Below are 22,070 nucleotides of genomic sequence, written 5' to 3'. Positions count from 1 at the left end.
GTCTGTCACCTGATGAAGAGATGGCCAAAACGTGGTATCTGCGCACAGTGGAGTGCTGGGTCATTCTGCAGCACAGACCGACCTTGGCAGCATTAAGTGAAGGAGTCAGTCACAAAGGCCACCTGTTGTAAAATTTTTGTTTATCAGAAATGTCCAGAATATAGACAAATCCATACAGACCGAAAGTAGATTAGTGGTTGCCAGGAGCTGGGGAAAGAAGAGAATGGGGAAGTTAACTGCTGATAAGTTTCTTTTGTGAATGATGGAATGTTGAGGAGTTAGGTACCGTCGATGATTGTATGACTTTGTGAATATACTAATAACCACTGAATTTATACACAAAGCTGAAACTCCAGTACTTTGGCCACCTCATGAGAAGAGTTGACTCATTGGAAAAGACTCTGATGCTGGGAGGGATTGGGGGCAGGAGGAGAAGGGGACGACAGAGGATGAGATGGCTGGATGGCGTCACTGACTCAATGGATGTGAGTCTGGGTGAACTCCGGGAGTTGGTGATAGACAGGGAGGCCTGGCATGCTGCGATTCATGGGGTCGCAAAGAGTCGGACACGACTGAGTGACTGAACTGAACTGAACTGAACTGAAAAGAGTTAACATTATGCTATGTAAACTCAATTTTAAAACTTTTAAAAACTATGTGGCTAATAAAGGCTGCATAACAGCCTGAGCTTCCTGGTAGCCAAAGTTATAAAGAAAGAGGCCATCAGTTATGTACTCATCAAAAGGAAGAAAACATGAAGACATCAGAGGAAGCAGCATTTTAAGTAGTTCAGCGTGCTGGAACAAATATTGTTAAGAGTGCTGGGAAAATACTGAATGAATGAATCACTCAAGACAGGAGACAGTTAACTTTGCAAAATAAATTCAAGCAGCTAGTTACGAGAAATAGAGGAGGATGCCACTAGTGTTTCACCCAGAGGCTTTGGACAGGTCAAGGGTGTTACTTCTGGGAAACAGTGGGAGATTGTGAGGGGAGAGCTGGAATGTGGGTGGGGTCGGTGTCCTTGGTCCTGAGTGGTCACTTGCTGCTGAGCCAGCATCGTTCTGGCGGCCTCTTCACTTTCGGGTGTACCCATGTTCTGTTTCTTTAAGAAGCACTGTTCCTTTCTTCCCCTTTCTTGTCTCCTGTGACTCTGGCAGGCTTTATAATTGTTAAAAAGCAGAGCAAGGAGAGAATCCATTTTTGTACTGTGTGGAGAGTGGGAGTAATTCAGCTTCCTGAGTTAATGTGAGAACTCCTAAAATGGCAGATTATCACCACAGCGTCTTGCCAACCCTTCCCTGGAGCCAGAGGGCAAAAGTGAAGGTGAAGGGCCAGACAGAACTCAGACCAGATCCAAAGCTTAGGTTGCTTTTAGTTAAATGAAACGCACAATTTGGCTGTTTCAGTTCTAGAACACCAGAGAGCGCTGCTGCGCTGCCAGAAGCCAGAGATGGTTCTGTGTCTCCCATCCCCACCCTACTCCAGGCGCTCGCGAGGGCTTCTGGCTGCTCCAAGGGGCAGATTGACTTTCAGTGACACTGAAATGTTCAGGCCTGAGAATCCGGGACAAGGAGTTTCAAACCAGCACACAAATGTCAGCAGTTTCCTGTAGAACACAGTAGAGTAACACTATAGCCAGGGAGGCTCCCAGACCCTGCACGGCTGATGGAGAGCCTGCTACACCCAGTGCCCGCCCTCTGCTGGCCGTACATCTAGGCTCCGACTGATCTTACAGCTCTTACTTTTCCCTTGGCCTTCCCACTCGTGTCAACATAAGGAGCAGGGAGAGAAGTTGGTTGTAGTGACAGGGGCAGCTGGGCAGAGACTTCTGTGCAGGAAGCCTGGGGTGGGCTCTCCCAGCTCATCCACTCACACGGGGGAGGAGGCTCTGTGGCTTCAGAAGCACCCTGTGCCCCTGGAAAGACAGGTCTAAGGGCTGCCGTTCAGCAGGCCCTGGGGAATACCGTGCACAGCGCAGACACCGCCTGACTCCTGATCCCAAAAACAGGGCTTCTCTGGCTTCACTATGACCTCGTGCCCTTCCATTTCAGGTGATTCTTTAGGTTCTCTTAAAGGTGCTCTGCTCACTTCAGGCAGATTCCTCTGTTTAGTCTCTAGTATGTTCTGGCCCAAGCAAAGCTACCCATCAGGCTTTCCAGGTATGGGGTGGTCACCAAAAGGAAGATGGAGTCTGTGGGATTTAAACCATGAGAACAACAAACTCTGCTGTGTCCAAGAGCCCTGTGTCCTTGGGGTCATCAGGCATTAGGAGGTTGCAACTTCTGTCCTGAATTCTTCCAGTCTCCAGTTTCTAGCCCCACTGGCTGGCAGCTCTCTGTGTCCTCTGAACAAATCCTTCCCCCTCCCCTCTTCCCCCTGCAGAAAGGAGGGAGGTCCTCTCCTGCTGAAGAGGGTGCTTCTGCTGGGGCCGTGTGACTGCAGCATGCCCTCCCCACCTCCTTCTTCAGATGCCAAGGCTAGGCCTTTGGCAAGGAGCGCTTCACAAATGATTAAAGGAGTAGAATTTGAACAGTTCCAAGTTGGCAATCTGACAGGGTGTACATATCCTCAACAAAGAGAACACAGGATCTTGAAAGCCAACGAGTCATCCAGAATCTTAAAACCTATCAGAATCATCTTACTAGATTCAGACTTCTGAGATAAGAATCATTAGACTTACATTAAAGGGATGCTATTGGTAATTACACTGTGGCAACAGGGACGAACTGGGACTGCCAACAAGGAAATATGATCATACTAGAGGTTATGGGAATGAGTATCTATTGTTCCAGAGGTGGCCCCATTGCCCCTTCTCTCACCTGAGGAGGTGGCCTCAGAGAACCTGCTGGGGACTCTCACTCCTGCAGATGACCCTTATCAACACATCTGGAGCTTACCCTGCTGCCTCCTGGGAAAAGCTGCTGAAGGCCCTGGGGGCCTCCTCCTGACCTTTAGCTTGTGAGTCCCCCTCATGCGGCCTGATATTCCAGAAGCAAGGCTGCTGCTAGGAGATAGGATGGCTCCCAGCAATGAGGCTTGTCCTGTATGCAGCTGATATGTTCTGGGGGTGGGCTTTGACTTAGGGGTGAAGCCAGATCTGCCCAAAGATGGACAGCTGGCACCGGACTCCTGTCTGGCACGTGCCTCATCCACCTGTGTACCAGCCGCACCGACCACCCTTAATCCCTCTATGGGCCAGGCCCAGCTGCCAGGAGACCATTTAGCCGTGGCCCAGGCAGAAGTCTTGAGCCCTCATAGCCCAGATCAGACACATCCCCGGACTGTCTCTCCCTCAAGAATCCCTCCTCTGTGTCCCTCTCAAGCCCTGTGCTCCTGAAATGTGTCTCAGTTATCACTTGGTTGGCTCTTACTCACAGTCACATTTCAGGGCCAGCGAAGAGCTGGCTCCCTATGAGTACCTGCCTTGCCTGTGACCTGTCAAAGAACCTGTGACCACAGCCTTCTCCCCAGCACATATATCCCTGAAGCTGATCGTGTTTTGGAAGCACAGACCATGAATTACAGTGCTTCCTTCTGCGCTGAGTAAGAGCGCTTCCTGTGCCCTCTTCAGCGGCCCCCTCTTCCCAGGCCTCTCTGAGGACTGGAAACAGGGGCCCTGCAGGTCAGAAGCCATTCCTACCTAGTATGAAGGCCACCACGTAGTTGGAGATCTGGCCCATGCCGACGATGACAAATAACACAGTGAACATCTCCCAGTTGATGGAAAAAATCTGCAGAAAGCTGAAGCCAGTCTGCACAGCCATGGTTGCGAAGAGGATGGTCTTTCTGCCAAATCTGTAGAGCATAGCACAACACAAGAAGTGGCCTGTGCAGGTCACAGCAGCACCGTACTCAGGGCTTGGGGAAGGCCCGAGTCAGGCATCCCTGCAGACTATTTTTCTCAGGACTGTGACAGGCTTTTCTCCTATCACATCCTCCCAGGTTCTTCCTGGGTGAGGTCTCAGGCATCCTTCTGCCCAGGAGGTAACTTTCTGAGATTCTGAGCCTCCTGTGGAGGCAGCCTATCTCAAAATCATGGAGCAGCTTATGTAAGGACCACGTGGAAATTTGCTCTTTAGAATGAGTCGTAGGTAGAAGCTGCCGTCACATTTCTGGAACATGAGCACAGTACAAACTGAAGATACGTCTAATGTCAGCAACATGAGAATTCTGTCAACCCAGAGCCAAGAGTCCCTCTGTGTCAGTGGTCTCCAACCTAGGCTGTGCTTGGAATCAAGAGAGTTTAAAAAAAATACTGTGACAGCCTTCTGAGATTCTTATTGTCTGGATGTAGACAGCTGGATGCAGTATGGGTATCAGGGCTTAAAGATATTATTTCCCAGGTGACTCTACTGTGCATCCCAAATTGGGAACCACTGCCCTGTGGAAAGTAGCTTCCAGCAACATCCGTAAATGACACAACAGCTGGCTTAAGTCTTAATGTCATTTTCTGATAGTGTCCAGTACTCAAAGGGAACACAGGACAACACCTCCCATCTCATCTTCCACACTCAGGTCATCTCAGGCTTTTGGGTCGGGGATCCCATTGGGCTTCACGACTAAGGGAGGGACAGCCATTCCTCTGGAAAGCCTTCCCCAGCACTACCATTGAGCACTCCCACCTTCCTGCTCTGGTCCCTACAGAACATTCAGGGGTCAGTGTGGTCACGTCTCCCCAAGCTGCGATGCTGTCTCCTCCTGACAGTGCACTCCAGGAGGCCCTGAAGCAGCCTTGATCAGCTCTGCGGCCCCAGTGTCCAGCCAGGGGCCTGACCTGCAGCAGAGGCAGGTGCACAGCTGAGGAGGGTACTCACCATCTGGCTTTGACTCTGGCTAATGGCTGGTTGTGGATAGATCACATGGCAACAAAAAACTGAGGGCGGGGTAAGGAGGCCCTGGCGAGGCAGCAGTATATATTTTTGAGGAGCTCAGATAGTGAAGAATCCGCCCACAATGTTGGAGACCCTGGTTCGATCCCTGGGTCGGGAAGATTCCCTGGAGTAGGAAATGGCAACCCACCCTAGTATGCTTGCCTGGAGAATTCTGTGGACAGAAGAGCCTGGCAGGCTACAGTCATGAGGTTGCAAAGAGTTGGGCACAACTAAGCAACTAACAGTTGGTGATAAAAGGGCCCCATTTTCCAGTGGTTCCCCACAAGGGGCTGAGCACAGAGGATACAGGATACGTCATAGTTGCTCCTGTCACTCAACTTGGTGGCCTATGGGGCCTCCCTTTCTCTGGTGAAAATACCCTAAATTCAGTCCAACCCCAGGACAGGCAGCGTACTGACTGACAATCACCTTCCCTCCCTCCCATCGTCCTTACCTGTCTGACAGCTGCCCAGACACAAAGGAGCCGAGAAGCACGCCTACAAAGAACAGGGAAGTGGTGAGGGGCGTCTTCCAATCCTCCTCACACACCAGACTCCACTGCCAGGGAAAAACACAAAGTGTGAGCCCAGCCCCCCAGCAGGTCCGGCCCCTGCCCAGCCCCAAGGGCATATTAGCATGGCAGCCAGGCAGGCTCTCCTCCCCGGTGCCAGGCTCACTATTGTGCAAAGGGCATAGGCTTCACAGCCCTGGGGTTGACTGCTGACTCTGTCAGTCACTGGGGCAAGTCACTGTCCTGCCTGAGGCTCACCCTCCCCTTCTGAAAGGAGGGGTGATACCTCTGACCCTGCTTACATTGTGTACTGAGAAGTGAGCTGTGGCATGGCTTTGACTGGCGACCCCTCAACTGTGAAGTAGTATGAAGCAGAGGTGCCATTTCTGCTTCAGAAGTTACTGAAGCACGTCCCTCCTGCATGGAGGGACAGTGTTCTAAATGCCTGCAGGTCAGGGTGGTGGGCATGGTCACTTGATCCAGGTAGAAAAGCTTCTTCTACCTGTTGAAAAATGCCAGTGGTCCCCAAACACCTGTGATTATATTTTCTGAGCAGAATCCTCCAGAGAACCCTGTGTTCCCTGGGCCACACAACACTGTAGGCCACGCGTAGGGCTTGATCCGGAGCCCCACTGTGCTGGGGGTGGTGTTCCCGCCCCTCTTCAGTGCTTCTTATCTCCCCTCTACACTCCTCCACCCTCCTTTCCACGCAGCCCTCCCAGAAGTGTGGTCCCTCCCACTCCCCAGGGGCCATGGGCTGTTGTAGCTCTAACAAGTCCCTGCTTGTGGACCCACAAAATGAGAGTTTCAGCTAGAGTTTGTTACCAGCTCTTGATTTAAGTCAATTCAGCATAATCTCAAGGGGAGGTTGCAAAAATTTCAAAATATGTTCAGTGAGCTTTTGTGAATTAAAAAAGAAGCAGGTGCCAATAAGTATTTTGGGATAGTGGGTCAGGGGATTGCTGTGTGTGGTAAGATGATAAAGTCTGTAGGAAAAAACCCCTGCCTTCCATCCAATCCCAGCCCCCCACCCAGCAGTGGTACTGCACCCATGACATTCCTAAGGCAGTTTGGTTCTTAATCCTTTCAACTTCCCTGACATAGATTTAAAAGTGAATTCACATATTTGTATCATGCCCCATTTGCAGCAGAGAGAGGTGGATATAAGGATACATACAAGAAAAATGTGTACAACAAAATGCTAAGGGAATCGTGGCAAATGAAAATCTCAGAGGAGCAGGGGTTACAAAAATAACCAAGCCAGGGATAAGACTGACCTCTGGCTGTCCTGCCCAAAGGCCTGTCAGCTTGCCAGGGAAGCCCTGAAATCTGGCTTTGAATATCCCAGCAGCTCGGCTCTCAGGATCACAGTGTACAGAGTAATAAGCTCATTCTGCAAAAGCTCAGTTTGTCTGAGTACCGAAACCGGGGAGAAGCCTCTCCTCTATACTTCCTTCCATGAAGGGACCACTCTGTGATGCTGAGGATAATGTCCTTGAGAACACCCCCATCCTGGAGACAACAGCAAGATTCACGGGACTGCCTCGGATTGTGCTCACAATGCTGCTCACAGGCAGGCTGCCCGAGCACAGCTCTGCAGAAGAAAAAACAATGTGAACCAGAAACTCTCTACCGTCAGGCACAGCTGAGGATAGGACTGAAACCACACCCAGAGGAAGGCTGCTTCAACTGGGGTACCTTGAATGGGCTTCAGGGGAAAAGGCACAAACCCTCCAAAACTGTACGGCCAGATTCACGTGCTCTGCCAGGCCACAGGTCAGAAGGGAGACATGTACCTGAATTAATGGCCACCAGCTTCTAAAAGTCACAGACTGAAGCCCCAAAGCCTCATGGTGTGGTTCATAACCCATTTTGCAGAAGACTAAACTTAGTCTCTGAGACTAGTGTTTGCCTGAAGTCAAAGCAAGTAAATGGGCAAGTGAGATAACAACTTGGGCCTCAGAACTTTACCTTGTATCCATGTTCTGCTTTGGACAAGAATACCAAAGGCCAGATAAAATGAGTTTATGACATACCACCCCTACACTTCTTCAAGGAATGTGACATCAAGACTAGGGGCAGAAGACCTCCACCACAGCCGTTAACCTTGAACAGAACTAAGAAAATCCCAGGTTTGGTGGGGCTATTAAGTGTCCATTATCAACCATCACCATTCCATCTGTAGCCAAGCAGAAAAGCTCTTCCCAAGATAATGTGCTCTCCTTTGCGGTTTTAAAAACATTTTCCTATCAGGACGTTGCCTTTGGGCAACATAGATAGGACTTAAGAGACAGAAAGGAAAGAGGACAGCTGTCAGATGTCAGGCCTTGCATGAGCAAAATAGTAAACAGAACGGGCTCCCTAATTTTCAGGCCCAGTGTAACCTGAAAATGTAGGACTCCTTGTTCAAAATGATTAAGAATTTCAAGATGTCAATAGCAGAGCATTAAAAATAAATGTGGGGCCCTAGGTGACTGCAAGGATTGATATCCATCAAGCTGGCCCTGATGGTGGGTCAAGCCTGGTCTGTTTGGGGAATGCAGCAAGGAAAGGAATTATGAACTGGGTTCTGGGAAAGGTGAGGTGAAGGCCAGCTCCCCATTGCTCTCCTACTGGAGGCCATGAGGCCAGGTTTTAGGTCCCCCTTCCCTGCCTGAAGAGGCGCTCCCGAAGCTGTCAGCATCGTGCAGCACAGAAATTGGCCACGTGCACACAGCAGCATCCGCCCCAGGCCCGTGGGGGTGCTGTCTGTCTTTGGTAGAGAGCGCTGTCTCTGCTTATGTCTGGTAGAGGAGGGCAGCTGGACCTCATGCTACTTATGGTTGTTTCCAAGGCTGGGTTCCCTCTTGGGGAGTCACTGTACCCAAAGAGTCTCTTTGAAAGTTGCAAAAGGCCTGGTAACAGGATACAAAATTGGCAGATAAAATATTGGCTTCAGCTCACAGGACTGGGGTTCCAATAAATCAGCTGCCAGCCTGTAGGGGGACCGTTTTCTCCATGGGGCCATTCTTGAGAAGGCCAGGCTGTGCCTGCCCCAGCCCCTTGGGGTTTTAGGGGTGTATCTTAGGGCCTCAATTGTCAGGTCCCAGGGAACTCCCTGTGGTTGACAATGACATGGCAGGACCAGTGGGAGACGGTCTTTTCCTTAATGAGACAGAAGTGTCCTGTGGGTCTCTGCACATGTGTGTACACACGTGCACACACAAACATACATACACAGGGTCCGCTTAGAGACGAATGGCTGATGGCCTGGTGAGAGGCTGCCTGGCATTGGCCTGGAGCTATGCCCTCAGGTCAAACGCTACCATTTCTGAAACATAACCCACACTCCCACATGCACTCTGGACAAAGAGTGGAATGTCCCAAACTGTGCAGGGTTGAGGCACGGGATATACTGTCCTAGGATTACTGTGTCTGTCTCATCCTCCAGGTCTTAGACCAATATTCCCCATTTGACTGGGTCATTTAGCCTTAAAGAACAAAAAACCAGGTCCCCAGGTAATAGGTGACATGAGGACACTTGACCTAGAAGAACATGCATCTCGTGCCCTCAACAGTAATAGAAGAAAGGACAAGTACAGTGTATCGATTGCTCACTGTGTGCCTTGCATTGTTCATGGGATCTCAACGTTGCCACCTGAAAATAGGTATTCCCTTTATCCCCATTTTACAAATGAGCAAATGAAGGCACACAGCAATGAAGTGAGTAGCCCCAGTTCTAGTGGACTGGCAAAAGGAACTGCTTAATCATTTATTCAACAGTCATTGAGCACCTGCTCTGGGCCAGATTCTGAAGGGGCACAAAGCAGACATGGTCACTGCCTCCACAAACCTGAAGGTCAAGCTTGCTTTAGAGGACAGATCAGGTGTGCACATGTGCATGCATGAGCCCAGCCATCCTGGGTAGGATGTTCTCGGCCACTGTGTCCTTGCTCTCCAGCAGGAAAGGAAAAGAGGCACCCCGCCCCCTACCTGTTCAACCTCCTCCAGATGGACAGAGTTCTAAAACCTGAGCACATTCATATAATCATTTTAGTTAACTAAAGTGTACAAGGTTAGGCACGTGGCAGATGCTTAACAAATTGTCGATGAACAAATGTTGAACAGTTAGGAATAATGGAAAACTAGTTTGGAAATGTGTGGTATCACACAGTCCTTTGAAAACCACCCTCAACCTTGAACTCTGCAAGTAGCCAAAGTCTAGTCATTTTTAGCCTTTACCAAAGCCATAAAAGATCATAAAGATAAGAGTATCCCTGTGACTACATAGAACTGAGAACTCTGGAAGGCAGCTTGATGCTGAGCAAAGAGCACAGGCTGTCTTGGGTTCTGCCATTTCTGACTGTGTGACTTTGGGCCACTCATTCACCCCTGTTAGCCTGCTTTCTCATCTTCAAAGAGGCGACAACAGTACTCCCTCCCAAAGCTGCTGTGAGCATTGGATGGGAAATGTAAGTAGAGCGTCTGACAGCGTCAGACACATTACAGACCTCGTTAAAGGGTAGTTCCCTTTCTACTAATCTCATGCCTTTTACTAACAGCATTAATGAATAAGCAAGCAGGTTGTACTTAAACCTGACTAGGCAGAAGAGATTGTTAGAAATGAGAACTTTCTATTCAATGACTGAAAACCAGAAAAGTTTTCACCACAAGGTGTAAAATCCCTTTATAAATGGACTTCAACCTCAGAGACAACTATGAATGAAAAACTAGCAATAGTTCATTTAAGAAAGGATTTCTGTGTTCTCTTATTTTTCATTCTGTAGGGGAAAAGAGGAAGTAGTAGTTAGTTAATAATAGTATATCCCTCCATCCACAATGTCTTCTTTATAACTTAGTTGTAAACTTAAAGCTAGAAATTTACTGACCATGGAGTGGTGGGGGAAAGCTTACTATTTAATTATTTTCATTTATGAAAAAGCAAGAGAGTTCCAGAAAAACATCTATTTATGCTTTATTGACTATGCCAAAGCCTTTGACTGTGTGGATCACAATAAACTGTGGAAAATTCTGAAAGAGATGGGCATACCAGACCACCTGACCTGCCTCTGGAGAAACCTATATGCAGGTCAGGAAGCAAGTTAGAACTGGACATGGAACAACAGACTGGTTCCAAATAGGAAAAGGAGTATGTCAAGGCTGTATATTGTCACCCTGCTTATTTAACTTCTATGCAGAGTACATCATGAGAAATGCTGGGCTGGAGGAAGCACAAGCTGGAGTCAAGATTGCCGGGAGAAATATCAATAACCTCAGATATGCAGATGACACCACCCTTATGGCAGAAAGTGAAGAAGAACTAAAGAGCCTCTTGATGAAAGTGAAAGAGGAAAATGAAAAAGTTGGCTTAAAACTCAACATTCAGAAAACTAAGATCATGGCATCCGGGCCAATCACTTCATGGCAGATAGATGGGGAAAGAGTGGAAACAGTGGCTAACTTTATTTTTCTGGGCTTCAAAATCAATGCAGATGGCAATTGCAGCAATGAAATTAAAAGACGCTTACTCCTTGGAAGGAAAGTTATGACCAACCTAGACAGCATATTAAAAAGCAGAGACATTACTTTGCCAACAAAGGTCTGTCTGGTCAAGGCTATGGTTTTTCCAGTGGCCATGTATGGATGTGAGAATTGGACTGTGAAGAAAGCTGAGCGCCAAAGAATTGATGCTTTTGAACTGTGGTGTTGGAGAAGACTCTTGAGAGTCCCTTGGACTGCAAGGAGACCCAACCAGTCCATCCTAAAGGAGATCAGTCTTGGGTGTTCATTGGAAGGATTGATGTGAAGGCTGAAACTCCAATACTTTGGCCACCTGATGTGAAGAGCTGACTCATTGGAAAAGACCCTGATGCTGGGAAAGACAGGGCAGGAGGAGAAGGGGATAGCAGAGGATGAGATGGCTGGATGGCATCATCGACTCGATGGACATGGGTTTGGGTGGACTCCTGGAGTTGGTGATGGACAGGGAGGCCTGGCGTGCTGCGGTTCATGGGGTCGCAAAGAGTCGGACATGACTGAGCAACTGAACTGAATTGATAAGAGCTTTATTGAGATATAATTTACATACCATAAAATTCATTCTTCTTATGTGTATAATTCATTTATAATTTACTATATTCACAGAGTTGTGCAGTCATCAGTATTATCTAATTTTAGAACAGTTTCATCACCCCTGAAAGAAACCCCATGCTCATTAGCAGTCACTTTCAATTCTCTTTTCCCAGCCTGTGGCAATTACTAACATACACTCAGTCTCTTTGGATTTGCCTATTCTGGGTGTTGGGTGAACCAACACGGCTTGTGAAAGAATTCATAGAAATATTAACAAGAGAAGAAGAGAGAGTTTTTATTCCCTTTCCAAGGGAGGAAAGGGCCAGATGCACAGAGTGGTTGCTGGCCCCTAATGGTGGGGGTTTGAGTCTTTTATTGAGTTCAAAGGACAAGGTGCAGGAAAGAGGTGGTGGGTTTATATCTTTTCTGGTCCACAGTTGTATCTGGGCTAGCTGTGCTTCAATAGGCTGTGTTTTTTGGTTTTGTTTTTTTCTGAGAATCTGTAACTTCTTGTCTTCTGTAATTTTCCAGTCCTTGGGTGTCTGAAAGAGACTTGATAGTGGCCCTTGACAGGTGCTACTCTATTTTGAACAATGTTAGATGGGTTTACACTGGGCATTTAATATAAGTGGAATCATACAATATGCAATCTTTTGTGACTGGCTTCTTTCAGTCAGCATAATGTTTTCAAGGTTCATCCATGTTGTTCTAAGTATCAGTACTTCATTCAAGTACTAAGTATCAGTACTTTATTCCTTTTTATGGCTGAATAATATTCCACTGTTTGGATATACCACCTTTTACTTAGCCATTTACCAGTTGGTAGACATTTGAGTTGTTTCTACTTTTTGGCTATTATGAATAAAGCTGTTATAAACTTTTTTATACAAGATATTGCAAGGATACATGTTCTCATTTCTCTTGGGTATTTCTAAAGTGGCTGCATCATTGTATAAACCCAACAGTAATGAACAAATGTTTCCATTTTTCCATATTCCTATCAACACTTTTATTGTATATCTTTTTAATTTTAACCATCCCAGGAGGTATTAAGAAGTATTTCATTATGGTTTTGACTTGTTTGTGGTTGTGATTTTCCTAATGACTAACGATACTGAATATGTTTTGTGTTGAATCTGTAGATCAGTTTGGGGAGTTGCCATCTTGACAATATTACCTTCTGCTTCGTGAACAGAACATGAGATATCTTTTCATTTATTTAGATCTTCATTTCTTTCAAAGATGCTTTGTAGTTTTCAGAGAATAAGTTGTGCTTTAGAAAAATAATTATTCCTGAAGAACTTTCTTTAGTATTTCTTGTAAGGTAGCACTGCTAGTCAAAAATTCTCTTACGTGTGTGTGTGTGTAAGAGACAGAATATCTATTTTAGTTTTAAAAGATAGTTTTGCTCGTTACATTAATAAGATTTTTGGTTGATGTGCTTTTTCTTTTAGAAGTTTAAATATGTTACCCCCCTGCCTTTGGCCTCCTTTGTTTCTTTTTAAAAATTTATTTACTTATGGCAGCACTGGATCTTTTTTGCTATGCACAGGCTTTCTCTAGCTGCAGCGAGTGAGGGTTACTCTCTAGCTGTGGTGCACAGGCTTCTCGTAGTGGCTTCTCTAGTTGTGGAGTGCGGGCTCTAGGGTGTGTGGGCTTCAGCAGTTGTAGTGCTTGGCCTTGGTTGCCCCTCAGCACGTGGAATCTTCCCGGACCAAGGATCAAGCCCATGGACCCTGCATTGGCAGGCAGATTCTTAACCACTGGACTACCTGGGAAGTCCCCTCCTTTCTTTCTTATGACAAGTCAAATGTAAATCTTATTAGGGTTCCCTTGTATGTGTCCTATTTGTCTTATTGTTTTCAAAAATTTCCCTTGGTGTTTGATTTTAAGTAATCTTACCATGATTTGTCTGTGTGCAAAAATCTTTTTGTTTCTTCTTGGAATTGAGCTGCTGAACTGTGCAGATTAATGTTTTTAATCATATTTGGTAAGTTTTCAGTCATTATTTCTTTCACTATCTTTTTTTCTGCTCATTTCTCTCTTCTCCTTCTAGTGTTCCCTTTATGCACGTTAGTCTGGTTAACAATGTTCCGCATTGCTCCAAGAACTTGTACATTTTTCTTCACTCCTTTTTTTTTCTGTTTTTTGGATTACATAATTTCTATTTCTCTATCTTCAAATTTGCTGATCCTTTCTTCTGTCTGTTCAAAGTTACTAGAGTAAGGCTCTCTAGTGAATTTTAAAATTTCAGCTACTGTTTATTTCAATTACAGAAACTTTATTTGATTATTTTTAATATAACTTTCATTTTAAATCTTAATTGGTATTCAATATTTGATGAGCCCTTGTCATTGTACCTTCTTTTACTTTCTAAGCACGAATTCCTTTAGGTCTTTGAAAATACTTATAATGCTGCTTTGAAGTTTTTGTTAAATCTGACATCTAGGCCCTTTTGGGCAATTTCTGTTTTTTACTTTTTTCCTGAGTGTGGGTCAGGTTTTCTTGTTTCTTTGCATGTCTTGTAATTTTTGGTTAAAAACCGGACATTTCAGAAAATACATTGTAGAAACTCTGAGCATTGAATTTTCTCCCCCGCACCACTTCTCACCCCGACACACACCAGGGGTACCTGTCTTTGTTTTTGTTTGCTTTTCTATTTGTTTAATGACTTGGCTGGACTCTTATTAAAGACTATTTCCCCTGCAGTGTGAAGCCTCTGGTGTTGCTCTTCAGAGGACACATCCTTAGGCACATGTGCAGTCACCCCGGGAGAACAATGGAGTTAGCAGGACTCTTTTTGACTGTCTCTTTCCCCATTTTTTCTATTAAGCTGTCTCCCTCTGCTGATATCACACCTAGCTGTTGTTGTTCAGTCGCTAAGTCATGTCCGACTCTTTGCAACCCCATGAACTGCGGCATGCCAGGCCTCCTGTCCTTCACTATCTCCCTGAGTTTGCTTAAACTCATGTCCACTGAGTCAGTGATGCCATCCATCCTAGCTGTCAGGCTCCAGCAATTGCTATATCATTCCTTTATTGTGCGCTGGGGCACAAAACATGCCACAGACTAGTTCAATTAAATTCAAGTCCCTTTGAAAGAGCAGTTTTGAGGCAAGTCTGTGAGGTTTGTTCTGACTCCAGGAGTGTTGCTCTGAGCTGTCTCTTTTTCTGGTTCTCTCCGGTAATCTAGCTGCCCTATGGGTTAGCTTGTTGCTCTAATGGAGCTACCAGTCTCCTCATAATTGTTTACCACCACAATTTTTGTTGTTTTAAAGAACACTCTCAGGCTTCAACTTCTGTACATCCTGTGCGAAATGAAGTTATTTCCTGTGGGGACTACTTCCTCCCCTGGGGAAAAATATCTGAGCCCCTGCACCAGGCTGGCGTAAGGGAAAGTGCCCTCTGAATGACACTCCCTGCCTTATGAGTTTAGACACTCGTTGGAGGTGGTAGCATCCTTTTTGGCTTGCCTCTTTTGGCATGGAATCTCCACTCTACAACAAACTGGGATAAGGGCATCCAGGGCCCCCATATTGTCAGCCTGTGGACACTAGAGTAGATGTGCCACTACATGAGTATGGACTGAGTGGAGGATGGGATCCCCCAATCTCCTGGCTACACTCACCAGGAATTAAGCCTCTGTACTTGGAGCTCAGAAGATGGGAGGCTAACTCTTAAAAATCTCAGTATCTTTCTTCTCTTATATTAGATGTAAAGAAGAAGCACCCACAGGTGGAGAGGCATTGGTGAAGAGTTCTGTGTTTATCAGAGGTGGAGCCAAAGCAAAAGACCCAGGGAGTTTAAGTGGGATGGTAGGGATGGGAATGGAGGGGCCTGAGGGAAGAAGAAGGGGCACTCAGTGCTGTTTCCAGTCCTGTAAACACAGAGCAGGAGCCACCAGCCTTGGACTGTCTGTGTCAATTGTTGGGATATGTGAGTCAACTGAGCCTTTCCCCAGAGGCTCTATTCTTTCTACTTCAAATGGAGATCCCTGCCATTTTATTTATTTATTTATTTATTTATTGGACTCTAGAGACATGCTTAAAACTATACCAAGACTTCAGATAATAAGGCAGGTCTGCATTAGCCTGGAAGAACCCACCTGTCAATGCAGGGGACATAAGAGGCATGGGTTCGATCCCTGGGTCAGGAAGATCCCCTGAAGGAGGGCATGGCAACCCACTTCAGTATTCTTGCCTGGAGAATCCCATGGACAGAGGAGGCTGGCAGGCTACAGTCCATAGGGTCACAAAGAGTCAGACACGACTGAAGTAACTTAGCACACACACACAGCCTGTCACAAAGAAGAAATTACAGTCCCTTCACAGGCCCAAGGCACAGCTCCTCTGACCAGCTCTGCCAAGCCTTGTTTTTGTCAATATACCACCCTATCTCTTGGACAAAGTGTGAGGGGTCTGCTGCCCACCAGGAGAGATAGACAAAATCTTTATCCAGAAACTTGGCAGGAGGCTTGGGTGAAGCAGCCTCTGGACGAAGGCATTCTGAGATCCTGGTGGCCTTTGTCAGAGGAACAGAACTTAGAGGCAACAGACAAACTGTTTGTCATGAGGCAGCTGATAAACAGGGAAGCAAATTCAGGCCACAGCTAGGAAAAGGCCCCCAGTCTCCTGTATTTGTTCTCTTTCTGCAGCACTGCCTGGAAATAAAAGTCTGTTGGTGTTGGCTGGAGGCTGAGGTTCCCACTTTATCCCCTTTGGAATCTGCCAGAGGGCAGGTATGATATTCAGGCTGTCCCGACAGCCAAGCTGCCAGTCTCACACTAGCCAGCGGTATTCCAGGGCAGCCTGTAAGTCTGATGGGAAGAAAACAGCCTAACCTGCTTCTTGCTCAAACTCTTCAGCTTTGGCAGAGGCCCCAAAGGAGGTACATCCCTTTGAGCTGCCATATGGAGTCCCAAGTAGTTGTCAGATGCTGGACTCATTCTGATCTCATCGTTCCCTCTCTCACTGCTCCTAGTGCCCTGTTAGCAAAGGATAAGGCTCCTTTGTTCCTATTTTATACCTTTGAGCTGTGGGTGGAGAATCAGTGTGTCCTATTCTGTTCAAGCCTTAATCCCAGGTCCCAAGAAAGATAGCACAAGGCTAGCGCCTCCAGAGGCCCAGGCCCTTTGTTGGACATTCTATCATGGTTAAGGGCATGAAAAGTGAAAGTGAAGTCGCTCAGTCGTGTCCGACTCTTTGCGACCCCATGGACTGTAGCCTACCAGGCTCCTCCGTCCATGGGATTTTCCAGGCAAGAGTTCTGGAGTGGGTTGCCATTTCCTTCTCCAAGGGATCTTCCCAACCCAGGGATCGAACCTGGGTCTCCCGCATGGGTTCCTAGAGGATGCCTCCAGCTGAAGGAGAGGATAGCAATTGATATGGTGGGGCAGCAGCCCTGCCTCAGGTCACAGGAGGTCTGCCACAGAAAGCTGCTCTTTACCAAACAAGCCCCCCTTCCACCCCCGCCCAGGGCCTCTGGAGTATGGGCCCTGGCTCAGAGATGACTGCCTAGTTTTCTCAGCCCATGGACTAAAGAGGGTCAAGTCTACCTAATGATGTTCCATGGGAGAAGAAGACATGTTTGAGGCAAAGGCCAGCCCATGCCTAGACTCTGGCCAGGAGCCAGACTCACCCCTAAGGTTTGTCCAGTGGCTCTGCTCCTGAATCTAGGCCCCCTGGAGATCAGCACATTCTCTGTACTATTTTCACAACTTTTCTCTAAATGAAAATTATTTCAAAATAAAGTTTTGTTTTTTAAAGTGATTCTTAGCTCTAAACAGGACAAACAGATTGCATTTCACAAACAGTCCTTGAGGAAGGAAATTACCTTATACACCTGTATACCCAGACAGATGCGCTCACACAGGTCCCAACTCAGATACCAGGTTCCGCCTCCTGGCATCCCCTGGAAAGTACTTGCATGGACATGCCCTCCTTTGGATCCTGACCAACCTGTTCTTCCCTGTGAAGGGGTCAGGGGGTCAGTTCAGGTGGGCTCCTCTGTCTCAGAGGGTATGCCCATCAGGAGATCCCATATAGAGGTATAAAGCAGAGACCATCTGAGGATGATCCCTCTGCCAGTGTGGGGCCAAAGGGGTGCAGAGAACTTGCTCAGGGTCCCCAACTTGCTCTTGTCAGGGAGATGAGGGCGTTTCTCTCCTGGCAGTGGATTCAGACCTGTGTCCTATTCTCTGGCCCTAGAATTCCACCCTGGGAAAGGGGCTCTGCACTCAGCAAGTCTCGCCACTCATTGTACTGGCTGAAACCTGGTCCTTAGAACAGCTCCCCAAATGCCCATGATGCCCAGCCAGAGATGGCGAGGTCCTGCCCTTACCGCTCCTCATCCACCCACCCGTGATGCCCATTTGCTGGTGCTATGGGATGTTGCATAGCACATGATCTCACTGAATCCTCTCAACAACTCAGATAAGCTGGGCATTCTTATGATCCTCATTTTTAACAACTGTAATAAAATTCACACAACATAAAATGTACCACCTTAACAATTTTTAAGTGTACAGTTCAGTAGTATTAAGTATATTCACATTATTGTGCAATCAATCCCCAAAACTCTTTTCAACTTGCAAAATGAAACTCTATATCTGTTAAATAACACCCCATTTCTCTCCCCTCCCAGCCCCTGGCAACTACCATTCTACTTTCTGTTCCCATGAGTTTGACTACTCTTCATATGGTATATAAGTGAAATCAAACAGTTGCTGTCTTTTTTTGTGACTAGCTTATTTCATTTGGCATAATATCTTCAAGGTTCATTCATGTTGTAGCATGTGTCAGAATTTCCTTCCTCTTTTAAGGCTGAATACTATTCCACTGTGTGCATACACCACATTTTATTTATCCATTCATCTGTTGCTGGATATTTGAGTTGCTTTTACCTTTTGTGAATAATACTTCCATGAATATGCAAATATTTGAAGACTAGTGCTTACGGGTGGGGCCAGAACCAGTCCACCCATCTGACTCCAGAACTCTTTGTCCCACCACCTCTCTAGGGAGAATCACCCACCATACTCACTTTCATGCTTCTCCCCTCCTTCCTCCCAATGACTAGTGCTCCTTTGCTTTTTATTTTACTCAAATACTACTTTTTATAGTACCCAAAAAGAAAGCAAGTAAGGGAAAAGCTGCTGAAAAAGGCAAATCCAGTTGTGTGTTTGTGAGTGTGTAATGTTGTGCATCCTCAGATGGAGAACCACGTATTTTCCCAGAGGCCCACTTGGGCCAGGTGTAACAGGGATAGCCATGGACTTGTAAACCAGCAGCTACCTACCCACCCCTCACATCCTGAGGTGAACAGACTATTAAGGAAGGGGAAAGAGAAAGAGAGTCCTCCTCAACCCAACTGTTGAGGAGAACTGCAGTTAGTAGGGCCAGCTCTAGCCCAGATGCTGACCGCACTTCCAGGAACTGGGATGAGCTGACCCCTACTTTTAGATGCCTCAGGATCGGACTGTGGGCAGAAGGCAGGTAAGCACTACGAGCCCCAGTTAGGGGATCAAAGCCAGAGAAGCCCCTGAGCTCTATGCTTACACTGTCTCTGTGAGTCTGTCCCTTCATGAGTGCCTTGGGACCAGGGTTATACCTCCTCTAGTTCCCTGTTCGGAGAAGACAATGGCACCCCACTCCAGTACTCTTGCCCGGAAAATCCCATGGACGCAGGAGCCTGGTGGGCTGCAGTCCATGGGGTTGCTAAGAGACATGACTGAGTGACGTCACTTTCACTTTTCACTTTCATGCATTCGAGAAGGAAATGGCAACCCACTCCAGTGTTCTTGCCTAGAGAATCCCAGGGACAGGGGAGCCTGGTGGGCTGCCGTCTATGGGGTCACACAGAGTTGGACACGACTGCAGTGACTTAGCAGTTCCCTGTTCTCCACCAGTATCAGGAGGCCTCCTGCTCCTTTGTGGAGAAATTAGAGACTCAGGAAAGGACCCAAGCCTTACCATAGTTGTATAGCAGAGCAGGAGAGCCCTTGATGCTTCCAGAAGTCTGTGACCAGGGAACAGACCAGACCTGCCCATGCCCTGCCCAGCAATAAGACTCCTTTTTGTGTCTGCACATGGTCTCAGCAGCATCCCCACACCCCTCCTCACGCCTGCAGGAATTTGACTCAGTCTGTACATCTGGGGAGCCTGGGGTTGACAGTATCTAGGCTCTTGGGAAACAACTTCCTCTTGTGAAACTGCCAGAGAAAAAGGCAGTTGACGGCTGCCTCCTTTCTCAGTTCTTCATGCCCTCCCTTCTGGACAAACTGACCAGGAATGATCCTAAGCGTGTCCTGCCCTCTTGGGTTGCACACCTGTGTTAAAATTATAACCCAGATGACTGCTAGCCAGGTCTGATGAGGAACTGGGGACGCTGAGCCAAAGACGGCTAGAATGTCTCCAGGGGGTCTGATGCAGATTAAGGGTCGCTCACACACCCACCTCGGTGACGATGGTGGACAGGTAGATGTCCTGGCTAAATTCCCAGCCATCCAGGCAACCCTCCTGCTCCAGCTGCTCCAGGTTCACATCGCGCCCCGGCTCCAGCCCGAGAGCCGAGAAGTTGACGATCGTAGCGAGTCGGTAGCGCCGGCAGCTATGGGGCACCTCGCGGCCGTCCTGCAGCCGCACAGGGATACTGTGGTTGCGCCACGCGCTGCTCAGGTTCGCGGTGTCCGGCACCCGGCAGCGATGTTCCGGGGTCCCTGCCAGAAACACGACTGACATACCGTTGAAGCCGTTGGGGATGATGCTGGCGCTGAGCAGGAAGAAGATGAGGCGCTGGAAGGGCCCCCACTTGCCCAGGAAGGCGGTCACTTCGTCGTAGTCCCGCATGCTCGGCGCGGCTCTGCAGTTGGCAACGTGGGGTGATGAGAGCGCGTTCCCCGAACAGCGCCGCGCGGTGCAGGGCGTGGGCGTCAAAACGTTCTCGCGGACCCGGCAAGCTGAGGGAAGGCGGGGCACGCGGTCGGGGCCTTTCCTGGGAAACGGGCTGCGGGCGTTAGAAGGTTGCTGGGCACTGGACGCAAAGCTGGAAGCTGGACTCTTATTAAAGACTATTTCCCCTGCAGTGTGAAGCCTCTGGTGTTGCTCTTCAGAGGACACATCCTTAGGCACATGTGCAGTCACCCCGGGAGAACAATGGAGTTAGCAGGACTCTTTTTGACTGTCTCTTTCCCCATTTTTTCTATTAAGCTGTCTCCCTCTGCTGATATCACACCTAGCTGTTGTTGTTCAGTCGCTAAGTCATGTCCGACTCTTTGCAACCCCATGAACTGCGGCATGCCAGGCCTCCTGTCCTTCACTATCTCCCTGAGTTTGCTTAAACTCATGTCCACTGAGTCAGTGATGCCATCCATCCTAGCTGTCAGGCTCCAGCAATTGCTATATCATTCCTTTATTGTGCGCTGGGGCACAAAACATGCCACAGACTAGTTCAATTAAATTCAAGTCCCTTTGAAAGAGCAGTTTTGAGGCAAGTCTGTGAGGTTTGTTCTGACTCCAGGAGTGTTGCTCTGAGCTGTCTCTTTTTCTGGTTCTCTCCGGTAATCTAGCTGCCCTATGGGTTAGCTTGTTGCTCTAATGGAGCTACCAGTCTCCTCATAATTGTTTACCACCACAATTTTTGTTGTTTTAAAGAACACTCTCAGGCTTCAACTTCTGTACATCCTGTGCGAAATGAAGTTATTTCCTGTGGGGACTACTTCCTCCCCTGGGGAAAAATATCTGAGCCCCTGCACCAGGCTGGCGTAAGGGAAAGTGCCCTCTGAATGACACTCCCTGCCTTATGAGTTTAGACACTCGTTGGAGGTGGTAGCATCCTTTTTGGCTTGCCTCTTTTGGCATGGAATCTCCACTCTACAACAAACTGGGATAAGGGCATCCAGGGCCCCCATATTGTCAGCCTGTGGACACTAGAGTAGATGTGCCACTACATGAGTATGGACTGAGTGGAGGATGGGATCCCCCAATCTCCTGGCTACACTCACCAGGAATTAAGCCTCTGTACTTGGAGCTCAGAAGATGGGAGGCTAACTCTTAAAAATCTCAGTATCTTTCTTCTCTTATATTAGATGTAAAGAAGAAGCACCCACAGGTGGAGAGGCATTGGTGAAGAGTTCTGTGTTTATCAGAGGTGGAGCCAAAGCAAAAGACCCAGGGAGTTTAAGTGGGATGGTAGGGATGGGAATGGAGGGGCCTGAGGGAAGAAGAAGGGGCACTCAGTGCTGTTTCCAGTCCTGTAAACACAGAGCAGGAGCCACCAGCCTTGGACTGTCTGTGTCAATTGTTGGGATATGTGAGTCAACTGAGCCTTTCCCCAGAGGCTCTATTCTTTCTACTTCAAATGGAGATCCCTGCCATTTTATTTATTTATTTATTTATTTATTGGACTCTAGAGACATGCTTAAAACTATACCAAGACTTCAGATAATAAGGCAGGTCTGCATTAGCCTGGAAGAACCCACCTGTCAATGCAGGGGACATAAGAGGCATGGGTTCGATCCCTGGGTCAGGAAGATCCCCTGAAGGAGGGCATGGCAACCCACTTCAGTATTCTTGCCTGGAGAATCCCATGGACAGAGGAGGCTGGCAGGCTACAGTCCATAGGGTCACAAAGAGTCAG

At 47.6% G+C, this 22,070-nt stretch overlaps 1 protein-coding gene across 1 annotated transcript in view; it reads right to left on the bottom strand.

Moving 5' to 3' along the window:
• Positions 1 to 22,070, bottom strand: part of LOC102411035 (solute carrier family 22 member 4) — a 51,893-nt gene that overhangs the window by 24,938 nt on the left and 4,885 nt on the right. Inside the window, exons 2-4 of the mRNA XM_045166622.1 lie at positions 19,889 to 20,383; positions 5,329 to 5,432; positions 3,644 to 3,798 (exon numbers count right to left, since the gene is read on the bottom strand). Coding sequence (XP_045022557.1) covers positions 3,644 to 3,798; positions 5,329 to 5,432; positions 19,889 to 20,281 — 652 coding nt within the window. The 5' untranslated portion in view covers positions 20,282 to 20,383. The remainder of the gene's footprint in view (positions 1 to 3,643; positions 3,799 to 5,328; positions 5,433 to 19,888; positions 20,384 to 22,070) is intronic.

Source organism: Bubalus bubalis, chromosome 9, assembly GCF_019923935.1.
Source record: "Bubalus bubalis isolate 160015118507 breed Murrah chromosome 9, NDDB_SH_1, whole genome shotgun sequence".
NCBI lineage: Eukaryota > Metazoa > Chordata > Mammalia > Artiodactyla > Bovidae > Bubalus > Bubalus bubalis.
Note: the sequence above shows the minus strand (reverse complement) of the source record. Positions and strands in the feature narration are given on the sequence as shown.